The sequence below is a fragment of the Carcharodon carcharias genome (assembly GCF_017639515.1).
Source record: "Carcharodon carcharias isolate sCarCar2 chromosome 40 unlocalized genomic scaffold, sCarCar2.pri SUPER_40_unloc_9, whole genome shotgun sequence".
Classification (NCBI taxonomy): domain Eukaryota; kingdom Metazoa; phylum Chordata; class Chondrichthyes; order Lamniformes; family Lamnidae; genus Carcharodon; species Carcharodon carcharias.
In genome coordinates, this window is record NW_024470863.1 from 168,816 (window position 1) to 190,913 (window position 22,098).

Here is a 22,098-nt window from a genome sequence, read left to right on the forward strand (position 1 = left end):
CAGTTTCATGAGCTGCGCAGGGACCAGTCACTCTCCGGCCGGTCCGAGCGTTCCCGACTGTGTGGGGTCCCAGAGTCTCTGGGACCGCCTCTCTCGTGCTGAGGTTTTTTTTTGGCGGTTTTATGAGCTGCGCAGGGACCGGACACTCTCCGGCCAGTCCGAGCATTCCCGGCTTTGTGGGGTTCTGAGCGTTCCTGGCGGTCAGAGTTTTCCCGGCTGTGTGGGGGGTTTTGGAGTCTTTGGGACAGCCTCACTCATGCTGAGGTTTTTTTTTGACAGTTTTATGAGCTTCACAGGGACCGGTCACTCTCTGGCCAGTTTGGCTGTCCAGGCCCTGCTCAGACCCACCTGTCCAAGCACTCCTTCTAACTTCCGGCCGTGGATATGACACTAGTGAGCCCGCAGGCAAACGTCCACTCACTGACCGGTCCGATCAGGAAGGGGCCATTTAGCCTGCTGGACGAGGGCCAATGCTATCCCACCCACTCGGGAATCGAGAGAACCTGGATCGCCCGAAACTCACCCGGTCACTCGTCCCTCCCCCCCCCGATCTCCGTACCCTCCTACACCAGACCCTCCCTATCACTGTAACCTCTTCCTCTGGACCCTCCAACACTCCCTATCTCTGTAATCTCCTCCTCTGGACCCTCCAACCCTCCCTATCTCCTTATCCTCCTCCTCTGGACCCTCCAACCCTCCCGATCTCCGTAACCTCATCCTCCGGAGCCTACAAACCTCCCGATCTCCGTAACCACCTCCTCTGGAAACTCCAACCCTCCCTATCACTATAACACCCTCCTCCGGACACACCAACCATCCCTATCTCCAAAAACTCCACCTGCAGAACATCCCTATCTCTATAACCTCCTCCTACAGAACCTCCATCCCTCCCTATCTCTGTAACCTCCTCCAGCCCCTACACCCCTCCCAATCTCTGTAACCTCCTCCAGTCCCTACACCCCTCCCTATCTCTGTATCTTCCTCCACTCCCTACACCCCTCCCTATCTCTGTAACCTCCTCCAGCCCCTACACACCCTCCCTATCTCTGTAACCTTCTCCAGCCCCTAAACCCCTCCCAATCTCTGTAACCTCCTCCAGCCCCTACACCCATCCCTATCTCTGTAACCTCCTCCAGTCCCTACACCCCTCCCTATCTCTGTATCTTCCTCCACTCCCTACACCCCTCCCTATCTCTGTAACCTCCTCCAGCCCCTACATCCCTCCTTATCTCTGTAACCTCTTCCAGCCCCTACACCCCTCCCTATCTCTGTAACCTCCTCCAGCCCCTACACCCCTCCCTATCTCTGTAACCTCCTCCAGCCCCTACACCCCTCCCTATCTCTGTAACCTCCTCCAGCCCCTACAACCCCTCCCTATCTCTGTAACCTCCTCCAGCCCCTACACACCCTCCCTATCTCTTTAACTCTCTCACTCGCTCCCACTCCCCTCTCCTCCCACCGGGTGTTGATACCAGCTCCAGTTCCCATGCCCCATGGAGGGTTAAACCTCACCCGATGTGCGTCTCAATGATCTCAGACCAGGAACTGGAGGAGCAAGGCAAAACGACAGAACTTTATAACCTGAAGAGGAACATGCATCTCAGTGTGAGACACTTGCAAAGTGCTTTTGATAAAAACCTCCTTGTTTTTGCTTCTTTATACATTATATATATATATATATATATATATTTATATATTATCTCCTCTCTCTGTTTATTATCAATACATCTGGCATTCTCCAGAGTTTAGGTGAGGAATCAGATTTCTCATGCTGGCTTAGGGATCAGGCAGACTGACAATAGGTGATGGGTTGGGGGGGGGTGGTGGGATTGTGGACAGGAGAGAGAGAGAGAGAGAGAGAGAGAGAGTTAAACAGAGAGAGAGAGAGAGAGACTTTCAAAGATGCATTACAGATTCAATTTACATGCAAAACAGACAAATCAGACCACAATCAAAGTTTAAAAAACAAATCCCGGAGCATTTGGGAGGATTCAGCACTTCACCCAGATCAGTGACTCGGAGGGAGAGGGGTTACGGAGTGACGGTGTGAAGGAGCTGGATTAACATCAGTAGAGATTCAGTCAGTAACACAGGGCGCTGGGGGAGAGGGGTTACGGAGTGACGGTGTGAAGGAGCTGGATTAACATCAGTAGAGATTCAGTCAGTAACACAGGGCGCTGGGGGGAGTGGGGTTACTGAGTGACAGTGTGAGAGAGCTGGATTAACATCAGTAGAGATACTGTCAGTAACACAGGGCGCTGGGTGTGTGGGGTTACTGAGTAACAGTGTGAGGGAGCTGGATTAATATCAGTAGAGATACAGTCAGTAACACAGGGCGCTGGGTGTGTGGGGTTACTGAGTGACAGTGTGAGGGAGCTGGATTAACATCAGTAGAGATACAGTCAGTAACTCAGGGCGCTGGGAGGAGAGGGGTTACTGAGTGACAGTGTGAGGGATGGATTAACATCAGTAGAGATACAGTCTGAAACACAGCGCACTGGGGGGAGAGGGGTTACTGAGTGACAGTGTGAGGGAGATGGATTAACATCAGTAGAGATACAGTCAGTAACACAGGGCGCTGGGTGGAGAGGGGTTACGGAGTGAGGGATCTGCGTTAAGGTGAGGGGAGGTATACCATCAGTCACTGTTGGTGAAGGGTTGACTCTCCAACGCTGCCAATGCCCCTTGACTTAGTCACATTGACTCCTGCAGCCAGTGCGCGGTTATAAAAATGAATTCCATGGTTTGTCGGCGAGAAATTCTGCCATCCGGTCCTGTGCTGAGCTGGCGATAGAAATTCTGGCACCTCCTCTGCGCCAGGCGTATTCCCTGATGCTGTCCCCCTCATTGGCAGAGGGTAGAGGGGCAGAGACTGGGTCCACGTCGGGGGTACAAATCCCACCGGGCTCCCCCCCCCATTTCCCTCTGTCCGTTGGTCCCTTTAAGCTGGCTGGATGCCCATCACTCGTCTGCGGCCACCGAGCCTATCCCGCCGCCGGACATCGCTGGACATCGGGGGCACCCTCAGTCCGAGAGGGCGTCTACCCTCAGTCTGTGTGAGTCCCCGAAGAACTCCACCTCCTCGCTGCGATAGTGGGAGGGGAGGAGAGAGGGAGGGGAGAGAAAGAGAGAGTGGGATAGGGGGAGGGAGAAGGGTAGGGAGGAGAAGGGAGGAGAGAGAGAGAGAGAGAGAGTGGGATAGGGGGAGGGAGAAGAAGAGTAGGGAGGAGAAGGGAGGAGAGAGAGAGAGAGAGAGAGTGGGATAGGGGGAGGGAGAAGAAGAGTAGGGAGGAGAAGGGAGGAGAGAGAGAGAGAGAGAGAGAGTGGGATAGGGGGAGGGGAAGGGTAGGGAGGAGAGAGAGAGAGAGAGTGGGATAGGGGGAGGGGGAAGGGTAGGGAGGAGAAGGGAGGAGAGAGAGAGAGAGAGAGTGGGATAGGGGGAGGGGGAAGGGTAGGGAGGAGAAGGGAGGAGAGAGAGAGAGAGAGAGAGAGAGAGAGTGGAATAGGGGGAGGAGAAGGGTAGGGAGGAGAAGGGAGGAGAGAGAGAGAGAGTGGGATAGGGGGAGGAGAAGGGTAGGGAGGAGAAGGGAGGAGAGAGAGAGAGAGAGTGGGATAGGGGGAGGGGAAGGGTAGGGAGGAGAAGGGAGGAGAGAGAGAGAGAGAGAGTGGGATAGGGGGAGGGGAAGGGTAGGGAGGAGAAGGGAGGAGAGAGAGAGAGAGAGAGAGAGAGAGAGGGAGAGGGGGAGGAGAAGGGTAGGGAGGAGAAGGGAGGAGAGAGAGAGAGAGAGTGGGATAGGGGGAGGAGAAGGGTAGGGAGGAGAAGGGAGGAGAGAGAGAGAGAGAGAGAGTGGGATAGGGGGAGGGGAAGGGTAGGGAGGAGAAGGGAGGAGAGAGAGAGAGAGAGAGAGAGAGAGAGAGGGATAGGGGGAGGAGAAGGGTAGGGAGGAGAAGGGAGGAGAGAGAGAGAGAGAGAGTGGGATAGGGGGAGGGGAAGGGTAGGGAGGAGAAGGGAGGAGAGAGAGAGAGAGAGAGAGAGAGGGGATAGGGGAGGGGGAAGGGATAGGGAGGAGAAGGGTAGGGAGGAGAGGAGAGAGAGAGAGGAGAGGGGGGATAGGGGAGGAGAAGGGTAGGGAGGAGAAGGGAGGATGAGAGAGAGAGAGAGAGAGAGAAGAGTGGGATAGGGGGAGGAGAAGGTTAGGGAGGAAGAAGGGAGGAGAGAGAGAGAGAGAGAGAGAGAGTGGGATAGGGGAGGAGAAGGGTAGGGAGGAGAAGGGAGGAGAGAGGAGAGAGAGAGGAGAGTGGGATAGGGGGTGGGAGAAGGGTAGGAGGAGAAGGGAGGAGAGAGAGAGAGAGAGGGATAGGGGAGAGGAGGTAGGGAGGGAAGGGGGAGAGAGGAAGAGAGTGGTAGGGAGGAGAAGGGTAGGAGGAGAGGGAGGAGAGAGAGAGAGAGGGGTAGGGGAGGGAGGGTAGGAGGAGAAGGGAGGAGAGAGAGAGAGGAGAGGAGGGATAGGGGGAGGGAAGGTAGGGAGGAGAAGGGAGGAGAGAGAGAGAGAGAGTGGGATAGGGGGGGAGAGGGTTGGGAGGAGAGGGAGGAGAGAGGAGAGAGAGAGGGATAGGGGGAGGAGAAGGGTAGGGGAGAAGGGAGGAGAGAGAGAGAGAGGAGAGAGGGAAGGGGGGGGGAAGGGTAGGGAGGAGAGAGAGAGAGAGAGTGGGATAGGGGGAGGGGGAAGGGTAGGGAGGAGAAGGGAGGAGAGAGAGAGAGAGAGAGAGAGAGTGGGATAGGGGGAGGGGAGAAGGGTAGGGAGGAGAAGGGAGGGGAGAGAGAGAGGAGAGAGATGAGAGAGAGAGGGATAGGGGGAGGAGAAGGGTAGGGAGGAGAAGGGAGGAGAGAGAGAGAGAGAGAGAGAGAGGGATAGGGGGAGGAGAAGGGTATGGAGGAGAAGGGAGGAGAGAGAGAGAGAGAGAGAGTGGGATAGGGGGAGGGGAAGGGTAGGGAGGAGAGAGAGAGAGAGAGTGGGATAGGGGAGGGGGAAGGGTAGGGAGGAGAAGGGAGGAGAGAGAGAGAGAGAGAGAGAGAGTGGGATAGGAGGGAGGGGGAAGGGTAGGGAGGAAAGGGGAGGAGAGAGAGAGAGAGAGAGTGGGATAGGGGGAGGGGAAGGGTAGGGAGGAGAGAGAGAGAGAGAGAGAGTGGGATAGGGGAGGGGAAAGGGTAGGGAGGAGAAGGGAGGAGAGAGAGAGAGAGAGAGAGAAGAGGGATAGGGGAGGAGAAGGGTAGGGAGGGAAGAAGGGAGGGATGAGAGAGAGAGAGAGAGTGGGATATGGGGGGAGGGAGGAAGGGTAGGGAGGAGAGGGAGGAGAGAGGAGAGAGAGATGAGAGAGAGGGATAGGGGGAGGAGAAGGGTATGAGGAGAAGGGAGGATAGAGAGATGAGAGAGAGGAGGAGTGGGATAGGGTGGAGGGGAAGGGATTAGGGAAGGAGAGAGAGAGAGGAGTGGGATGGGGGAGGGGAAGGGTAGGGAGGAGAAGGGAGGAGAGAGAGAGAGAGAGAGGGATAGGGGGAGGGGAAGGGTAGGGAGGAGGAAGGGGAGGAGAGAGAGAGAGAGAGAGAGGGGGATAGGGGGAGGGGAAAAGGGTAGGGAGGAGAAGGGAGGAGAGAGAGAGAGAGAGAGAGAGGAGTGTGGACCCCCCACATAGGGGGAGGGGAAGGGTAGAGGAGGAGAAGGGAGGAGGAGAGAGAGAGAGAGAGAGAGTGGGATAGGGGAGGGGAAGGGTAGGGAGGAGAAGGGAGGAGAGAGAGAGAGAGAGAGAGGGATAGGGGGAGGAGAAGGGTAGGGAGGAGAAGGGAGGAGAGAGAGAGAGAGAGAGAGAGAGAGTGGGATAGGGGGAGGAGAAGGGTAGGGAGGAGAAGGGAGGAGAGAGAGAGAGAGAGAGAGAGAGAGTGGGATAGGGGGAGGAGAAGGGTAGGGAGGAGAAGGGAGGAGAGAGAGAGAGAGAGAGAGAGAGTGGGATAGGGGGAGGAGAAGGGTAGGGAGGAGAAGGGAGGAGAGAGAGAGAGAGAGAGAGAGTGGGATAGGGGAGGGAGTGAGGGGGTAGTGAGAGAGAGGGGAGGGGGAATTGAGAGAGTCAGTTGGGGGGAAGAGGGGAGAGGGAAGGTAGGGAGGGAGTGAGGGATGGGGTGAGAGAGGGGAGGGGGTAAAGAGGGAAGAGAGCGAGAGCGGGGAGGGGGGCAGAGAGGGGAGGGGGTTAAGGGGAGGGTGAGGGAGGGCAGGGGTGAGGGGGAGAGAGAGCGGAGGAAGGTGGGAGGGAGTTGGAGGGGGAGGGATAGGGTTTGGACAGCCCCTGCGGACGGAGGGAGGGAGGGAGGGGGAGGGACAGAGGGAGGGAAGGGGAGGGACAGAGGGAGGGAGGGACGGAGGGACGGAGGGAGGGAGGGGGAGGGACAGAGGGAGGGAGGGACGGAGGGACGGAGGGAGGGAGGGGGAGGGACAGAGGGACGGAGGGACGGAGGGACGGAGGGAGCTGGGGCTGGTGACCCTGTTTTTCCGGCCCTGACTCGAGATTCAAAATCCCTCGATCATCTCCAGCCTCGACGGTGGGGGGGGGGGTCAGTTACAGTGGGGAAGGAATCCATCCCTCGCTCCTCCCTCCTCCCTCCCTCCCTCCCTCCATCCCTCCGCACTTCCTCCCTCATCCACACCTCCCTCCCTCCCTCACCTAGCCCTCCCTCCGCACCTCCTCACTCCCTCCCTCGCCCGCACCTCCCTCCACACCCCCTCCCTCCCTCCCTCACCCGCACCCCCCTCCCCCTCCCTCGCCCCCCTCCTCCTCCTCCTCCTCCTCCTCCTCCTCCTCCTCGAAGGACTGGACCCCACTCGACCGGGCATCCGAGACCTTCCTCCCCAGAGGTACCTCCACCTCCTGGCGAGGGGAGGCTGCCTCCATCTCTTGCCCCAGCGAGGGGGTCCGGCCGAGCGTGTGGGGGAGGTCAGGGTGGGGAGGAGGGCAGGAAGTCTCTGCCCGCTCAGTGGGCAGCTCGAGCTGGCAGTCGGTGCCCTCGGGCGGCTGGAGGCAGGACGAGAGGGTGGCCGGGGAGCGGAGGAGGGAATGATCACTGGGACTGTGTTCCCAGACCCCCGAGGTGCTAAGGCAATACATGCCCTGCGTGACGAGGTGAGGCCAAGGCTCCTGGAACAACTGCAGGCACGGATCTGGAGAGAGGGAGAGAGAGAGAATGTGAGAGACACACAGGCAGAGGGAGTGTGTGTGAGAGAGAGACACACAGGCAGAGGGAGTGTGTGTGAGAGAGAGACACACAGGCAGAGGGAGTGTGTGTGAGAGAGAGACACAGGCAGAGGGAGTGTGTGTGAGAGAGAGACACACAGGCAGAGGGAATGTGTGTGTGAGAGAGACACAGGCAGAGGGAATGTGTGTGTGAGAGAGACACAGGCAGAGGGAATGTGTGTGAGAGAGAGACACAGGCAGAGGGAATGTGTGTGTGAGAGACAGACAGACAGGCAGAGGGAATGTGTGTGTGTGTGTGAGAGAGAGAGAAACACACAGACAGAGGGAATGTGTGTGTGTGAGAGAGAGAGACACAGGCAGAGGGAATGTGTGTGTGTGTGAGAGAGAGAAAGAGAGAGACACAGGCAGAGGGAAAGTGTGTGTGAGAGGCAGACAGACAGAATGTGTGTGTGTGAGAGAGAGAGAGAAACAAACAGACAGAGGGAATGTGTGTGCGTGTGTGTGTGAGAGAGAGACACAGGCAGAGGGAATGCGTGTGTGTGTGAGAGAGAGAGACACACAGGCAGAGGGAATGTGTGTGTGAGAGAGAGACACAGGTAGAGTGAATATGTGTGTGTGTGTGTGTGAGAGAAAGAGAGAGACAAAGGCAGAGGGAATGTGTGTGTGAGAGAGAGAGAGACACAGGCAGAGGGAATGTGTGTGTGAGAGAGACACAGGCAGTGGGAATGTGTGTGTGAGAGAGACACGGGCAGAGGGAATGTGTGTGAGAGAGAGACACAGGCAGAGAGAATGTGTGTGAGAGAGAGACACAGGCAGAGGGAATGTGTGTGAAAGAGAGACAGACACACAAAGAGAGAGAGACAGACAGGCAGAGGGAATGTGTGTGTGAGAGAGAGACAGACACACAAAGAGAGAGGGACAGACAGGCAGAGGGAATGTGTGTGTGAGAGAGAGACACACACAGGCAGAGGGAATGTGTGTGTGAGAGAGACAGACAGACAGACAGAGGGAATGTGTTTGTGTGTGAGAGAGAGACACAGGCAGACAGAGGGAATGTGTGTGTAAGAGAGAGATAAAGAGAGAGAGACAGACAGGCAGAGGGGTGTGTATGTAAGAGAGAGAGAAAGACAGACAAGCAGAGGGAATGTGTGTGTAAGAGCGACAGACAGACAGGCAAAGTGAATGTGTGTGTATGAGAGAGACACAGAGAGAGAGAGAGACAGACAGACAGGCAGAGGAAATGTGTGTGTAAGAGAGAGAGATAAGGAGAAAGAGACAGACAGGCAGAGGGAATATGTATGTGAGACAGACACACAAAGAGAGAGAGACAGACAGGCAGAGGAAATGTGTGTTTGTGTGTGAGAGTGAGAGCCACAGGCAGAGGGAATGTGTGTGTTTGTGTGTGAGAGAGAGACACAGGCAGAGGCAATGTATATGTGTGAGAGACAGACAGACAGGCAGAGGGAGTGTGTGTGTGTGAGAGAGAGAGATACAGACAGAGGGAATGTGTGTGTCTGTGTGAGAGAGAGAGAGAGAGAGAGACAAAGAGAGAGAGACAGACAGGCAGAGGGAATGTGTGTGAGAGAGAAACACACACAAAGAAAGAGAGAGACAGGCATACAGAGGGAATGTGTGTGTAAGAGAGAGACAGATAAAGAGAGAGAGACAGACAGGCAGAGGGATGTGTATGTAAGAGAGAGAGAGAGACAGACAGACAGACAGAGGAAATGTGTGTGTGAGAGAGAAAGATAAAGAGACAGACAGGCAGAGGGAATGTGGGAGAGAGAGACAGACAGACAGAGGGAATGTGTGTGTGTGTGAGAGAGAGAATGCGAGACAGGCAGTTGGGGGGGTGGGCAGAATGTGGGAGAGACAGGGAATGTGGGAGAGTGAGAAAGAGACAGACAGAGGGAATGTGTGTGTCTGTGAGAGAGAGAGAGAGAGAGACAAAGAGAGAGAGACACAGACAGGCAGAGGGAATTTGTGTTTGTGTGTGAGACAGACAAAGAGAGAGAGAGAGGGGCATACAGAGGGAAGGTGTGTGAGAGAGAGAGAGATAAAGAGAGAGAGACAGACGGGGAGAGGGAAGGTGTGTGGAAGAGAGACAGACAGACAGACAGGCAAAGCGAATGTGTGTGTGTGAGAGAGACACAGAGAGAGAGAGACAGACAGGCAGAGGAAATGTGTGTGTAAGAGAGAGAGATAAAGAGAAAGAGACAGACAGGCAGAGGGAATGTGTATGAGAGACAGACACACAAAGAGAGAGAGACACAGGCAGAGGGAATGTGTGTGTGTGAGAGAGAGAGAGAAACACACAGACAGAGGGAATGTGTGTGTGTGAGAGAGAGACACAGGCAGAGGTAATGTGTGTGCATGTGTATGTGAGAGAGAGAGACACACACAGGCAGAGGGAATGTGTGTGTGAGAGAGAGACACAGGCAGAGGGAATGTGTGTGTGAGAGAGACACGGGCAGAGGGAATGTGTGTGTGAGAGAGACACGGGCAGAGGGAATGTGTGTGTGAGAGAGACACGGGCAGAGGGAATGTGTGTGAGAGAGAGACACAGGCAGAGAGAATGTGTGTGAGAGAGAGACACAGGCAGAGGGAATGTGTGTGAAAGAGAGACAGACACACAAAGAGAGAGAGACAGACAGGCAGAGGAAATGTGTGTTTGTGTGTGAGAGAGAGAGCCACAGGCTGAGGGAATGTGTGTTTGTGTGTGACAGACAGCCAAAGAGAGAGAGCCACAGGCAGACAGAGGGAATGTGTGTGTAAGAGAGAGATAAAGAGAGAGAGAGAGACAGGCAGAGGGGTATGTATGTAAGAGAGAGAGAAAGACAGATAGGCAGAGGGAATGTGTGTGTAAAAGCGACAGACAGACAGGCAAAGTGAATGTGTGTGTATGAGAGAGACACAGAGAGAGAGAGAGAGACAGACAGACAGGCAGAGGGAATGTGTATGTGAGACAGACACACAAAGAGAGAGAGACAGACAGGCAGAGGAAATGTGTGTTTGTGTGTGAGAGAGAGACACAGGCAGAGGGAATGTGTGTGTTTGTGTGTGAGAGAGAGACACAGGCAGAGGCAATGTATATGTGTGAGAGACAGACAGACAGGCAGAGGGAGTGTGTGTGTGTGTGTGAGAGAGAGATACAGACAGAGGGAATGTGTGTGTGAGAGAGACAGACAGGCAGAGGGAATGTGTGTGTCTGTGTGAGAGAGAGAGAGAGACAAAGAGAGAGAGAGACAGACAGGCAGAGGGAATGTGTGTTTGTGTGTGAGACAGACAAAGAGAGAGAGAGACAGGCAGACAGACAGAGGGAATGTGTGTGAGAGAGAGACACACAAAGAAAGAGAGAGACAGGCATACAGAGGGAATGTGTGTGTAAGAGAGAGAGATAAAGAGAGAGAGACAGACAGACAGAGGAAATGTGTGTGTGAGAGAGTAAGATAAAGAGACAGACAGGCAGAGGGAATGTGGGAGAGAGAGACAGACAGACAGAGGGAATGTGTGTGTGTGTGAGAGAGAGAATGAGAGACAGGCAGTTGGGGGGGGGGGGGTGGGCAGAATGTGGGAGAGACAGGGAATGTGGGAGAGTAAGAAAGAGACAGACAGAGGGAATGTGTGTGTCTGTGAGAGAGAGAGAGAGAGACAAAGAGAGAGAGAGACAGACAGGCAGAGGGAATGTGTGTTTGTGTGTGAGACAGACAAAGAGAGAGAGAGAGACAGGCATACAGAGGGAAGGTGTGTGAGAGAGAGAGAGATAAAGAGAGAGAGACAGACAGGGAGAGGGAAGGTGTGTGTAAGAGAGACAGACAGACAGACAGGCAAAGCGAATGTGTGTGTGTGTGAGAGAGACACAGAGAGAGAGAGACAGACAGGCAGAGGAAATGTGTGTGTAAGAGAGAGAGATAAAGAGAAAGAGACAGACAGGCAGAGGGAATGTGTATGAGAGACAGACACACAAAGAGAGAGAGACACAGGCAGAGGGAATGTGTGTGTGAGAGACAGACAGACAGGCAGAGGGAATGCGTGTGTGTGAGAGAGAGAGAAAGAGAGAGACACAGGCAGAGGGAATGTGTGTGTGTGAGAGAGAGAGAGAAACACACAGACAGAGGGAATGTGTGTATGTGAGAGAGAGAGAGACACACACAGGCAGAGGGAATGTGTGTGTGAGAGAGAGACACAGGCAGAGGGAATATGTGTGTGTGTGAGAGAGAGAGAGAGACACAGGCAGAGGGAATGTGTGTGTGAGAGAGACACAGGCAGAGGGAATGTGTGTGTGAGAGAGACACGGGCAGAGGGAATGTGTGTGAGAGAGAGACACAGGCAGAGGGAATGTGTGTGAAAGAGAGACAGACACACAAAGAGAGAGAGACAGACAGGCAGAGGGAATGTGTGTGTGAGAGAGAGACAGACACACAAAGAGGGAGAGACAGACAGGCAGAGGGAATGTGTGTGTGAGAGAGAGAGACAAACAGGCAGAGGGGATGTGTGTGTGAGAGAGAGAGAGACAGACAGACAGAGGGAATGTGTGTGTGTGAGAGAGAGACACAGGCAGAGGGAATGTGTGTGTGAGAGAGAGACAGACACACAAAGAGAGAGAGAGACAGACAGGCAGAGGGAATGTGTGTTTGTGTGTGAGAGACAGACAAAGAGACAGAGAGAGACAGACAGGCAGAGGGAATGTGTGTTTGTGTGTGAGAGACAGACAAAGAGAGAGAGACAGACAGGCAGACAGGGAATGTGTGTATGAAAGAGAGACAGACAGGAAGAGGGAATGTGTATGTGAGAGAGAGAGACACACACAAAGAGAGAGAGAGACAGGCAGACAGAGGGAATGTGTGTTTGTGTGTGAGAGACAGACAAAGAGAGAGAGCCACAGGCAGACAGAGGGAATGTGTGTGTGTGAGAGAGAGACACAGACAGGAAGCGGAAACGTGTGTTTGTGTGTGTGAGAGAGAGAGACACAGAGAGAGAGAGAGAGACAGACAGGCAGAGGAAATGTGTGTTTGTGTGTGAGAGAGAGAGCCACAGGCCGAGGGAATGTGTGTTTGTGTGTGAGAGACAGCCAAAGAGAGAGAGCCACAGGCAGACAGAGGGAATGTGTGTGTAAGAGAGAGATAAAGAGAGAGAGAGAGACAGGCAGAGGGGTATGTATGTAAGAGAGAGAGAAAGACAGATAGGCAGAGGGAATGTGTGTGTAAAAGCGACAGACAGACAGGCAAAGTGAATGTGTGTGTATGAGAGAGACACAGAGAGAGAGAGAGACAGACAGACAGGCAGAGGAAATGTGTGTGTAAGAGAGAGAGATAAGGAGAAAGAGACAGACAGGCAGAGGGAATGTGTATGTGAGACAGACACACAAAGAGAGAGAGACAGACAGGCAGAGGAAATGTGTGTTTGTGTGTGAGAGTGAGAGCCACAGGCAGAGGGAATGTGTGTGTTTGTGTGTGAGAAAGAGACACAGGCAGAGGCAATGTATATGTGTGAGAGACAGACAGACAGGCAGAGGGAGTGTGTGTGTGTGTGAGAGAGAGATACAGACAGAGGGAATGTGTGTGTGAGAGAGACAGACAGGCAGAGGGAATGTGTGTGTCTGTGTGAGAGAGAGAGAGAGAGACAAAGAGAGAGAGAGACAGACAGGCAGAGGGAATGTGTGTTTGTGTGTGAGACAGACAAAGAGAGAGAGAGACAGGCAGACAGACAGAGGGAATGTGTGTGAGAGAGAGACACACACAAAGAAAGAGAGAGACAGGCATACAGAGGGAATGTGTGTGTAAGAGAGAGAGAGATAAAGAGAGAGACAGACAGACAGAGGGAATGTGGGAGAGAGAGACAGACAGACAGAGGGAATGTGGGAGAGAGTGAGACAGACAGACAGAGGGAATGTGGGAGAGAGTGAGACAGACAGACAGAGGGAATGTGGGAGAGAGAGACAGACAGACAGAGGGAATGTGGGAGAGAGAGAGACAGACAGAGGGAATGTGGGAGAGAGAGACAGACAGACAGAGGGAATGTGGGAGAGAGAGACAGACAGACAGAGGGAATGTGGGAGAGAGAGACAGACAGACAGAGGGAATGTGGGAGAGAGAGACAGACAGACAGAGGGAATGTGTATGTGTGAGGGAGAAACACAAAGAGACAGAGAGAGAGAGACAGACAGAGGGAATGTGGGAGAGAGAGACAGACAGACAGAGGGAATGTGTATGTGTGAGGGAGAAACACAAAGAGACAGAGAGAGAGAGACAGACAGAGGGAATGTGTGTGTGAGAGAGGGAATGTGAGACAGGCAGAGAGAGATGGACAGAGAGGGAGGGTGCGTGTGGGTGAGGGACGGACAGAGAGGGAGGGGGTGTGTGTGAGGGACAGAGAGGGGGTGGGGGGTATCTGTGAGGGACAGAGAGAGGGAGGGGAGGTGTGTGTGAGGGACAGAGAGAGGGAGGGGGCTGTGTGTGAGGGACAGAGAGTGGGTGGGGGGTATGTGTGAGGGACAGAGAGAGGGAGGGGAGGTGTGTGTGAGGGACAGAGAGAGGGTGGGGGCTGTGTGTGAGGGACAGAGAGAGGGAGGGGAGGTGTGTGTGAGGGACAGAGAGAGGGAGGGGGTGTGTGTGTGAGGGACAGAGAGAGGGAGGGGGTCTCTGTGAGGGACAGAGGGAGGGAGTGGGATGTGTGTGAGGGACAGAGAGAGGGAGGGTGTGTGTGTGAGGGACAGAGAGAGGGAGGGGGTGTGTGTGAGGTGCAGAGAGAGGGAGGGGGTGTGTGTGAGGGACAGAGAGAGGGAGGGGGTGTGTGTGAGGGACAGAGAGAGGGAGGGGGTGTGTGTGAGGGACAGAGAGAGGGAGGGGGTGTGTGTGAGGGATGAGAGAGGGAGGGTGTGTGTGTGAGGGACAGAGAGAGGGAGGGGGTCTCTGTGAGGGACAGAGGGAGGGAGTGGGATGTGTGTGAGGGACAGAGAGAGGGAGGGGGTGTGTGTGAGGGATGAGAGAAGGAGGGTGTGTGTGTGAGGGACAGAGAGAGAGAGGGGGTGTGTGTGAGGTGCAGAGAGAGGGAGGGGGTGTGTGTGAGGGACAGAGAGAGGGAGGGGGTGTGTGTGAGGGACAGAGAGAGGGAGGGGGTGTGTGTGAGGGACAGAGAGAGGGAGGGGGTGTGTGTGTGGGACAGAGGGAGGGAGGGGGTGTGTGTGAGGGACAGAGGGAGGGAGGGTGTGTGAGTGTGAGGGATGGATAGAGAGGGAGGGGTGTGTGTGTGAGGGACAGAGAGAGGGAGGGGTGTGCATGTGAGGGACAGAGGGAGGGAGGGTGGTGTGTGTGTGTGAGCGACAGAGAGAGGGAGAGGGTGTGTGTGTGAGGGACAGAGCGAGGGAGGGTGTGTGAGTGTGAGGGATGGATAGAGAGGGAGGGGTGTGTGTGTGAGGGACAGCGAGAGGGAGGGGTGTGCATGTGAGGGACAGAGAGAGGGAGGGTGTGTGTGTGTGAGGGACAGAGAGAGGGAGGGGGTGTGTGTGTGGGACGAGAGAGGGAGGGGTGTGTGTGTGAGGGACAGAGGGAGGGAGGGGTGTGTGTGTGAGGGACAGAGAGAGGGAGTGGGATGTGTGTGTGTGGGACAGAGGGAGGGAGGGGTGTGTGTGTGTGGGACGAGAGAGGGAGGGGTGTGTGTGTGAGGGACAGAGGGAGGGAGGGGTGTGTGTGTGAGGGACAGAGAGAGGGAGGGGGTGTGTGTGTGAGGGACAGAGAGAGGGAGGGGGTGTGTGTGTGTGGGACAGAGGGAGGGAGGGTGTGTGTGTGTGTGTGGGACAGAGGGAGCGAGGGGGTGTGTGTGAGGGACAGAGGGAGGGAGGGGTGTGTGTGTGTGAGGGACAGAGAGAGGGAGGGGGTGTGTGTGTGTGGGACAGAGGGAGGGAGGGTGTGTGTGGGACAGAGGGAGCGAGGGGGTGTGTGTGAGGGACAGAGGGAGGGAGGGGTGTGTGTGTGTGAGGGACAGAGAGAGGGAGGGGGTGTGTACGTGAGGGACAGAGGGAAGGAGGGTGTGTGTGTGAGGGACAGAGGGAGGGAGGTGTGTGTGTGAGGGACAGAGATAGGGAGGTGTGGATGGAGAGGGGCAGCGACAGACAGAGATGTATTGAGAGCAGAGGCGGCGCGAGGTGGAGCAAGAGAGTGCACGAGGCTGAGCGAGGGCGAGAGGCAGAGCGAGGGAGAGAGGCAGAGCCAGAGCGAGGGGCAAGGTGAGGGCGAGGGCGAGAGTGAGGGTGAGGGACAGAGCAGGGGTTACCGTGGGCCTGTGGATTAGCACCCACTGTATGACGTGTAGAGCCACATGGTAATAGGCTGAGAGAAGAGGCTCGAGAGAACAATAAGCAACCAGCGCAGAGGCCAACAGCTCCAAGCATGAGAGAAACCTGAGGTCTGCAAATGGTTAACAATATACACTTCATTTTGAAATATACCAGTCTCATGATCTCATTGCTGAGACACACCCCCAACTGGGCACCATAACCCAACTTGTCTGACAGCGTTGGGGGCTCCGACAGATGCAGGGAGGCTGAATTTGAACCCAGATAAACAAAAGTCGGGGTCAAGAGAGGAGCTGCAGAGTTCAAAATAAACAACGTCCCTGCAGAGTTTAAGTAAAACCAGATCCTGATGTTTCGTTTACAAAAAGGTCACCAGAGAGGAGTGCTGTAGCCTCCAGGAGTGTGGGATATTCCACACCAGCGAGGAAAGCTTTCAGAACTAAAGGGGTGCCCAGAAAAGACTTGTCACAGTCGTAGAGGTTGCAAAAAGGTTTCAACCATGATCGCCAGCGTGACGACCAGAACCATAAAAGGGCTGGAAAAAGACAGTCAGAGAAACCAGCAGCTGCAGAAACAGCCCTGAGATCGTGGGGGGAGATAAAAAACGGTTACTGCACTGACAGTCTTAAAGTGGAAACACCATTTCAAATTGGTAACTACAAGAAAACAGCCACTGGCACAAGATTGGGGGAGACCCAAGAGAGAGGGCAATTGTGCCAATGGCAACAAGAGACCCCAGAGAGAGAGAGAGAGAGAGAAACTCCATTGAGGGCAACAAGAGACCCCCCCCCCCCCTGAGAGAGAGGGCAACTCCACCGAGGGCAACAGGAGACCCCAGAGAGATAGGGCAGTGGGAGACCCCCAGAGAGAGAGAGAGAGAGCAACTCTGCCAAGGGAAACAGGGGACCTCCAGAGAGAGGGGGCAACTCCACCAAGGGCAACAAGAGACCCCCAGAGAGATGGGGCAACGGGAGACCCCAGAGAGAGAGAGAGAGAGGGCAACTCTGCCAAGGGTAACAAGGGAACACACAGTGTGAGGTAACTCCAAAGAATCAAAAATTAAACGATGCTGTTCTACAGAAAAAAATGTTTGCATTAGTGCTGACCTGGAAGATTTGAAGTGCGAGATTCAAGCTGAGTATATACCTCTGAAAGTGCACGATAATCTGAAGACGTCGGCGAACCAAGCTGTTCAAGAACAGAGTGAACAAATTTCAGAAACGACATAAAGGGACCGGGCGGAGATAATGACCCTCAACTCCACCGTTGACCAATCGAAGTGTGTCAGGAAGAGGCGTTGATGCATATAATCTTACACCTAACAAGGAGATACCAATCAATGTTTATCTTACTAATAAAACTGGTACCATGAAAGGGCCTGGTAATACGATGAGAATTTACATTTAAAGGGGAAGGCTGAGTGTAACAGAAAGTTGTGTGTGCGCAGGGCAGAGACAGTGTAAGATCAGATCTGCTGTAAGCCTACAACTGTCTGCAAAGGAACTAAAGTGAAAGGAACCACATTTTTAATTCGCAAGGTGCTTTGCCTGGTGTCTGTTTAAGTTTTGGTTACCTTAGTGGAGATTAATTTGGAAATTTGTTAACAGTTATGACAGTATTAATAATAAATGTCTCATTTAGTTTGATGTGAAAGCCTCTTGAGACTCAGTGGTCTTATTCCTGAATTTAGAGCTGCAACACACCATTTGAGAATATAGGTTGTGACAGTTGCTCCAAGTTTCCCACTGGGATTTTAAATAACTTGGTCTTCACCCACCACTGAGTCATAACGAAGCAGGGGTTGGGAAAACTCGACCAGATGTGCAGCAGGTGGGAGAGAAGCACAAAGATGTTGGGACCCTGAAGAATCAATGTGTAGCCAAAGAAGAGACAAACATGGAGGGGGTGGGGGGGCGGGTGGGGTGAGGGGGCAAAAAAGTTATGTTGAATATAACTTCAAATGAAAGCTGCGTTGGAACCATCAGCAGCAACAAAAAAATGTTGGAATCATCAGTAGCGACAAAACAATGCACTGAAGCCCAGAGTGAGGTGACAAGAAAATAAGCAGTTGAAAGAACAACCGGTTCTTTCCACAGGCTCACCACTCTCTGGGTGAAGACATTTCTCCTCATCTCAGTCCGAAATGGTCTAACCCGTATCCTCAGACTGTGACCCCTGGTTCTGGGCTCCCCCCCACCATCAGGAACATCCTTCCTGCATCTACCCTGTCCAGTCCTGTTAGAATTTTATCGCTTTCTATGAGATCCGCCCCCCCCCTCATTCTTCTGAACTCCAGTGAATATAATCCTAATCGACTCAATCTCCCCTCATATGTCAGTCCCACCATCCCAGGAATCAGTCTGGTAAACCTTCGTTGCACTCCCTCTATAGCAAGAACATCCTTCTTCAGATAAGGAGACCAGAACTGCACACAATATTCAAGGTGTGGTCTCACCAAGGCCCCTGTACAATTGCAGCAAGACATCCCTGTTCCTGTACTCGAATCCTCTCGCTATGAAGGCCAACATACCATTTGCCTTCTTTACCGCCTGCTGTACCTGCATGTTTACCTTCAGCGACTGGTGTACAAGGACACCCAGGTCTCGTTGCACATTCTCCTCTCTCAATTTATAGCCATTCAGATAATAATCTGCCTTCCTGTTTTTGCTACCAAAGTGAATAACCTCACATTTATCCACATTATACTGCATCTGCCGTGCATTTGCTCTCTCACTCAGCTTGTCCAAATCACACTGAAGCATCTCTGCATCCCCCTCACAGCTCACCCTCCCACCCAGCTTTGTGTCATCTGCAAATTTGGAGATATTATATTTAGCTCCCTCATCTAAATCATGAATATATATTGTGAATAACTGGGGTCCCAGCACCGATCCCTGCGGTACCCCACTAGCCCATTCGGAAAAAAGACTCGTTTATCCCTACTCTTTGTTCCCTGTCTGCCAACCAGTTTTCTATCCATTTCAATGCACTACCCCCAATCCCATGTGCTTTAGTTTTACACGCTAACCTCTTATGTGGGACTTTGTCGAAAGCCTTCTGAAAGTCCAAATAAACCACATCCACCGGCTCCCCCTCATCAACTCTACTAGTTCCATCCTGGAAAAATTCCAGTGGATTTGTCAAGCGAGATTTCCCTTGCGTAAATCCGTGCTGACTCTGTCCGATTCTGCCCCTGTCCTCCAAGTGAAAATCCACACACAAAGGGCAGGGACAAAACTCCATCGCTGGCAGAGGAAGGAGAGGCGGGAACGAGAGAGTTCTTGTTCACAAAGAAAGGGGGATGTTGTCTGGCGTTGTACGTTCCTGTAACGGTGCTCGGTCAAAGCAAGGGTTAACGTGGGACTGGCGAATAGCAACCCTGCCCCCCCCCCCCAATGGTATGATGTCTAGAGCCACATGGTAATAGGTTGGGAACAGTCTGGAAAACAATGCTCTGGAAGCAGCCTGCATGGAGGTAGCAGCACCAGGCATGACCATACCTGGGGGGGTCACTAAATGGTTAAGGGTTGACAGGGAACGGACGAGTCTCAAGGCCTGATCATTGAGAGGCCAATACGATTGATAAGGCAAGATGGCGGACAGCAGTGGGAACCCAGCGCGATCCCACGAGTGACAGAGAGGGTGAGGGAGGGAGAATGAGAGAGAGAGCGAGAGAGAGAGAGAGAGAGAGAACGCGAGCGGGTGAGAGGCAGGGCAAGAGTGGGTGAGAGGGGCGCGAGAGTCAGGGCAAGAGTGGACGAGAGTCAGAGTGAGAGTGGGCAAGAGGCATGGAGTGCGGGCAAGAGGTCGGGCGAGAGTGGGCGAGAGGCAGGGCGAGAGTGGGATAGATTTAGAGCGAGAGCGGGCAAGAGGCAGTGAGTGCGGGAGAGAGGCAGAGCGAGAGTGGGCGAGAAGCAGGGCAAGAGAGGGTGAGAGGCAGGGTGAGAGCGGACGAGAGCAGGCGAGAGGCAGGGCGAGAGACTGGGCGAGAGGCAGGGAGAGAGCGGGCGAGACGCAGGGCGAGAGTGGGATAGATTTAGAGCGAGAGTGGGCGAGAGGCAGGGCGAGAGCGGGCGAGAGGCAGAGAGAGAGTGGGCGAGAGGCAGGGCGAGAGTGGGCGAGAGGCAGGGAGAGAGTGGGCGAGAGGCAGGGAGAGAGCGGGCGAGAGGCAGGGAGAGAGCGGGCGAGAGGCAGGGAGAGAGCGGGCGAGAGGCAGGGGGAGAGTGGGCGAGAGGCAGGGGGAGAGCGGGCGAGAGGCAGGGCGAGAGCGGGTGAGAGGCAGGGAGAGAGTGGGCGAGAGGCAGGGGGAGAGCGGGCGAGAGGCAGGGAGAGAGTGGGCGAGAGGCAGGGGGAGAGCGGGCGAGAGGCAGCGAGAGACTGGGCGAGAGGCAGGGAGAGAGCAGGTGAGAGGCAGCGAGAGAGCGGGCGAGAGGCAGAGCGAGAGGCAGGGAGAGAGGCAGGGGGAGAGCAGGCGAGAGGCAGGGCGAGAGGCAGGGCGAGAGCGGGTGAGAGGCAGGGAGAGAGTGGGCGAGAGGCAGGGGGAGAGCGGGCGAGAGGCAGGGAGAGAGCGGGCGAGAGGCAAGGTGAGAGGCAGGGTGAGAGCAGGCAAGAGGCAGGGAGAGCGCGGGCGAGAGGCAGCGAGAGACTGGGCGAGAGGCAGGGACAGAAGGGGTGAGAGGCAGGGCGAGAGCGGGCGAGAGGCAGGGCGAGAGTGGGCGAGAGGCAGGGAGAGAGCGGGCGAGAGGCAGGGCGAGAGTGGGCGAGAGGCAGGGAGAGAGCGGGCGAGAGGCAGGGAGAGAGTGGGCGAGAGGCAGGGAGAGAGTGGGCGAGAGGCAGGGAGAGAGCAGGCAAGAGGCAGGGACAGAGCGGGCGTGAGGCAGCGAGAGAGCGGGCGAGAGGCAGGGAGAGAGCGGGCGAGAGGCAGGGAGAGAGTGGGAGAGAGGCAGGGAGAGAGCGGGCGAGAGGCAGGGAGAGAGCGGGCGAGAGGCAGGGAGAGAGTGGGCGAGAGGCAGGGAGAGAGCAGGCAAGAGGCAGGGACAGAGCGGGCGTGAGGCAGCGAGAGAGCGGGCGAGAGGCAGGGAGAGAGCGGGCGAGAGGCAGGGAGAGAGTGGGCGAGAGGCAGGGAGAGAGTGGGCGAGAGGCAGGGCGAGAGCGGGCGAGAGGTAGGGCGAGAGGGGGGCGAGAGGCAGGGAGAGAGTGGGCGAGAGGCAGGGAGAGAGTGGGTGAGAGGCAGCGAGAGAGCAGGCGAGAGGCAGGGAGAGAGTGGGCGAGAGGCAGGGAGAGAGTGGGCGAGAGGCAGGGAGAGAGCGGGCGAGAGGCAGGGAGAGAGTGGGCGAGAGGCAGGGAGAGAGGCAGGGCGAGAGGCAGGGAGAGAGAGCGGGCGAGAGGCAGAGAGAGAGCAGGCGAGAGGCAGGGAGAGAGCGGGCGAGAGGCAGGGAGAGAGCGGGCGAGAGGCAGGGAGAGAGCGGGCGAGAGGCAGGGAGAGAGCGGGCGAGAGGCAGGGAGAGAGCGGGCGAGAGGCAGGGAGAGAGCGGGCGAGAGGCAGGGAGAGAGTGGGCGAGAGGCAGGGCGAGAGTGGGCGAGAGGCAGAGAGTGAGTGGGCGAGAGGCAGAGAGTGAGTGGGCGAGAGGCAGGGCGAGAGTGGGCGAGAGGCAGGGCGAGAGTGGGCGAGAGGCAGAGAGAGAGCGGGTGAGAGAGAGAGAGAGGATGAGAAAGTGGGAGGGCAAGAGAGAGCAAGAGAAAGTGAGAGGTAAGATAATAGATGAGAGACAGAAAGAGAGAAACAGACGGAGAGACCGAGACAGACAGAGAGACAGACGGAGAGAGACAGTTGGAGAGAGAGAGACGGAGAGAAACAGACAGAGTGAGTTAGAGAGACGGAGACAGAGAGAGACAGACGGAGAGAGAGACAGACAGAGAGAGACGGATGGAGAGAGACAGACAGAGAGAGAGAGATGGAGAGAGAGACGGAGAGAGACAGACTGAGAGAGAGAGACGGAGAGAAAGAGATGGAGATGGAGAATGTGAGACAGATGGAGAGAGAGACAGATGGAGAGAGAGACAGAGACAGAAACATATGGAGAGAGAGACAGACGGAGAGAGACAGATGGAAAGAAAGATGGAGAGACAGGCGGAGAGACAGACAGAGAGACAGACGGAGAGACAGACGGAGAGACAGACAGAGACAGAGACAGGGGGAGAAAGACAGGTGGAGAGAGACAGACAGAGAGAGAGACAGACAGAGAGAGAGACAGACAGAGAGAGACAGACGGAGAGAGAGACAGACGGAGAGAGAGACAGACGGAGAGAGACAGACGGAGAGACACAGACGGAGAGACACAGACGGAGAGACACAGGCGGAGAGACAGAGGCGGAGAGACACAGATGGAGATACAGATGGAGATAGAGACGGTGAGACAGACGGTGAGACAGACAGAGAGAGACAGAGAGAGGAAAGAGAGACAGATGGAGAGAGAGACAGGCGGAGAGAGACAGACAGGCGGAGAGAGACAGACAGAGAGACAGACGGAGAGAGACAGACGGAGAGAGACAGACGGAGAGAG

General features: G+C 55.2%; 1 protein-coding gene across 1 annotated transcript in view; it reads right to left on the bottom strand.

The window, feature by feature from the left end:
* Nucleotides 1-6,834: 6,834 nt before the first annotated feature.
* Nucleotides 6,835-22,098, bottom strand: part of LOC121275063 (protein FAM131B-like) — a gene marked incomplete at its 3' end in the record, with an annotated part of 120,937 nt that continues 105,673 nt past the window's right edge. The window contains exon 6 of the mRNA XM_041182457.1: nucleotides 6,835-7,208. Within this exon, the coding sequence (XP_041038391.1) occupies nucleotides 6,835-7,208 (374 nt within the window). The remainder of the gene's footprint in view (nucleotides 7,209-22,098) is intronic.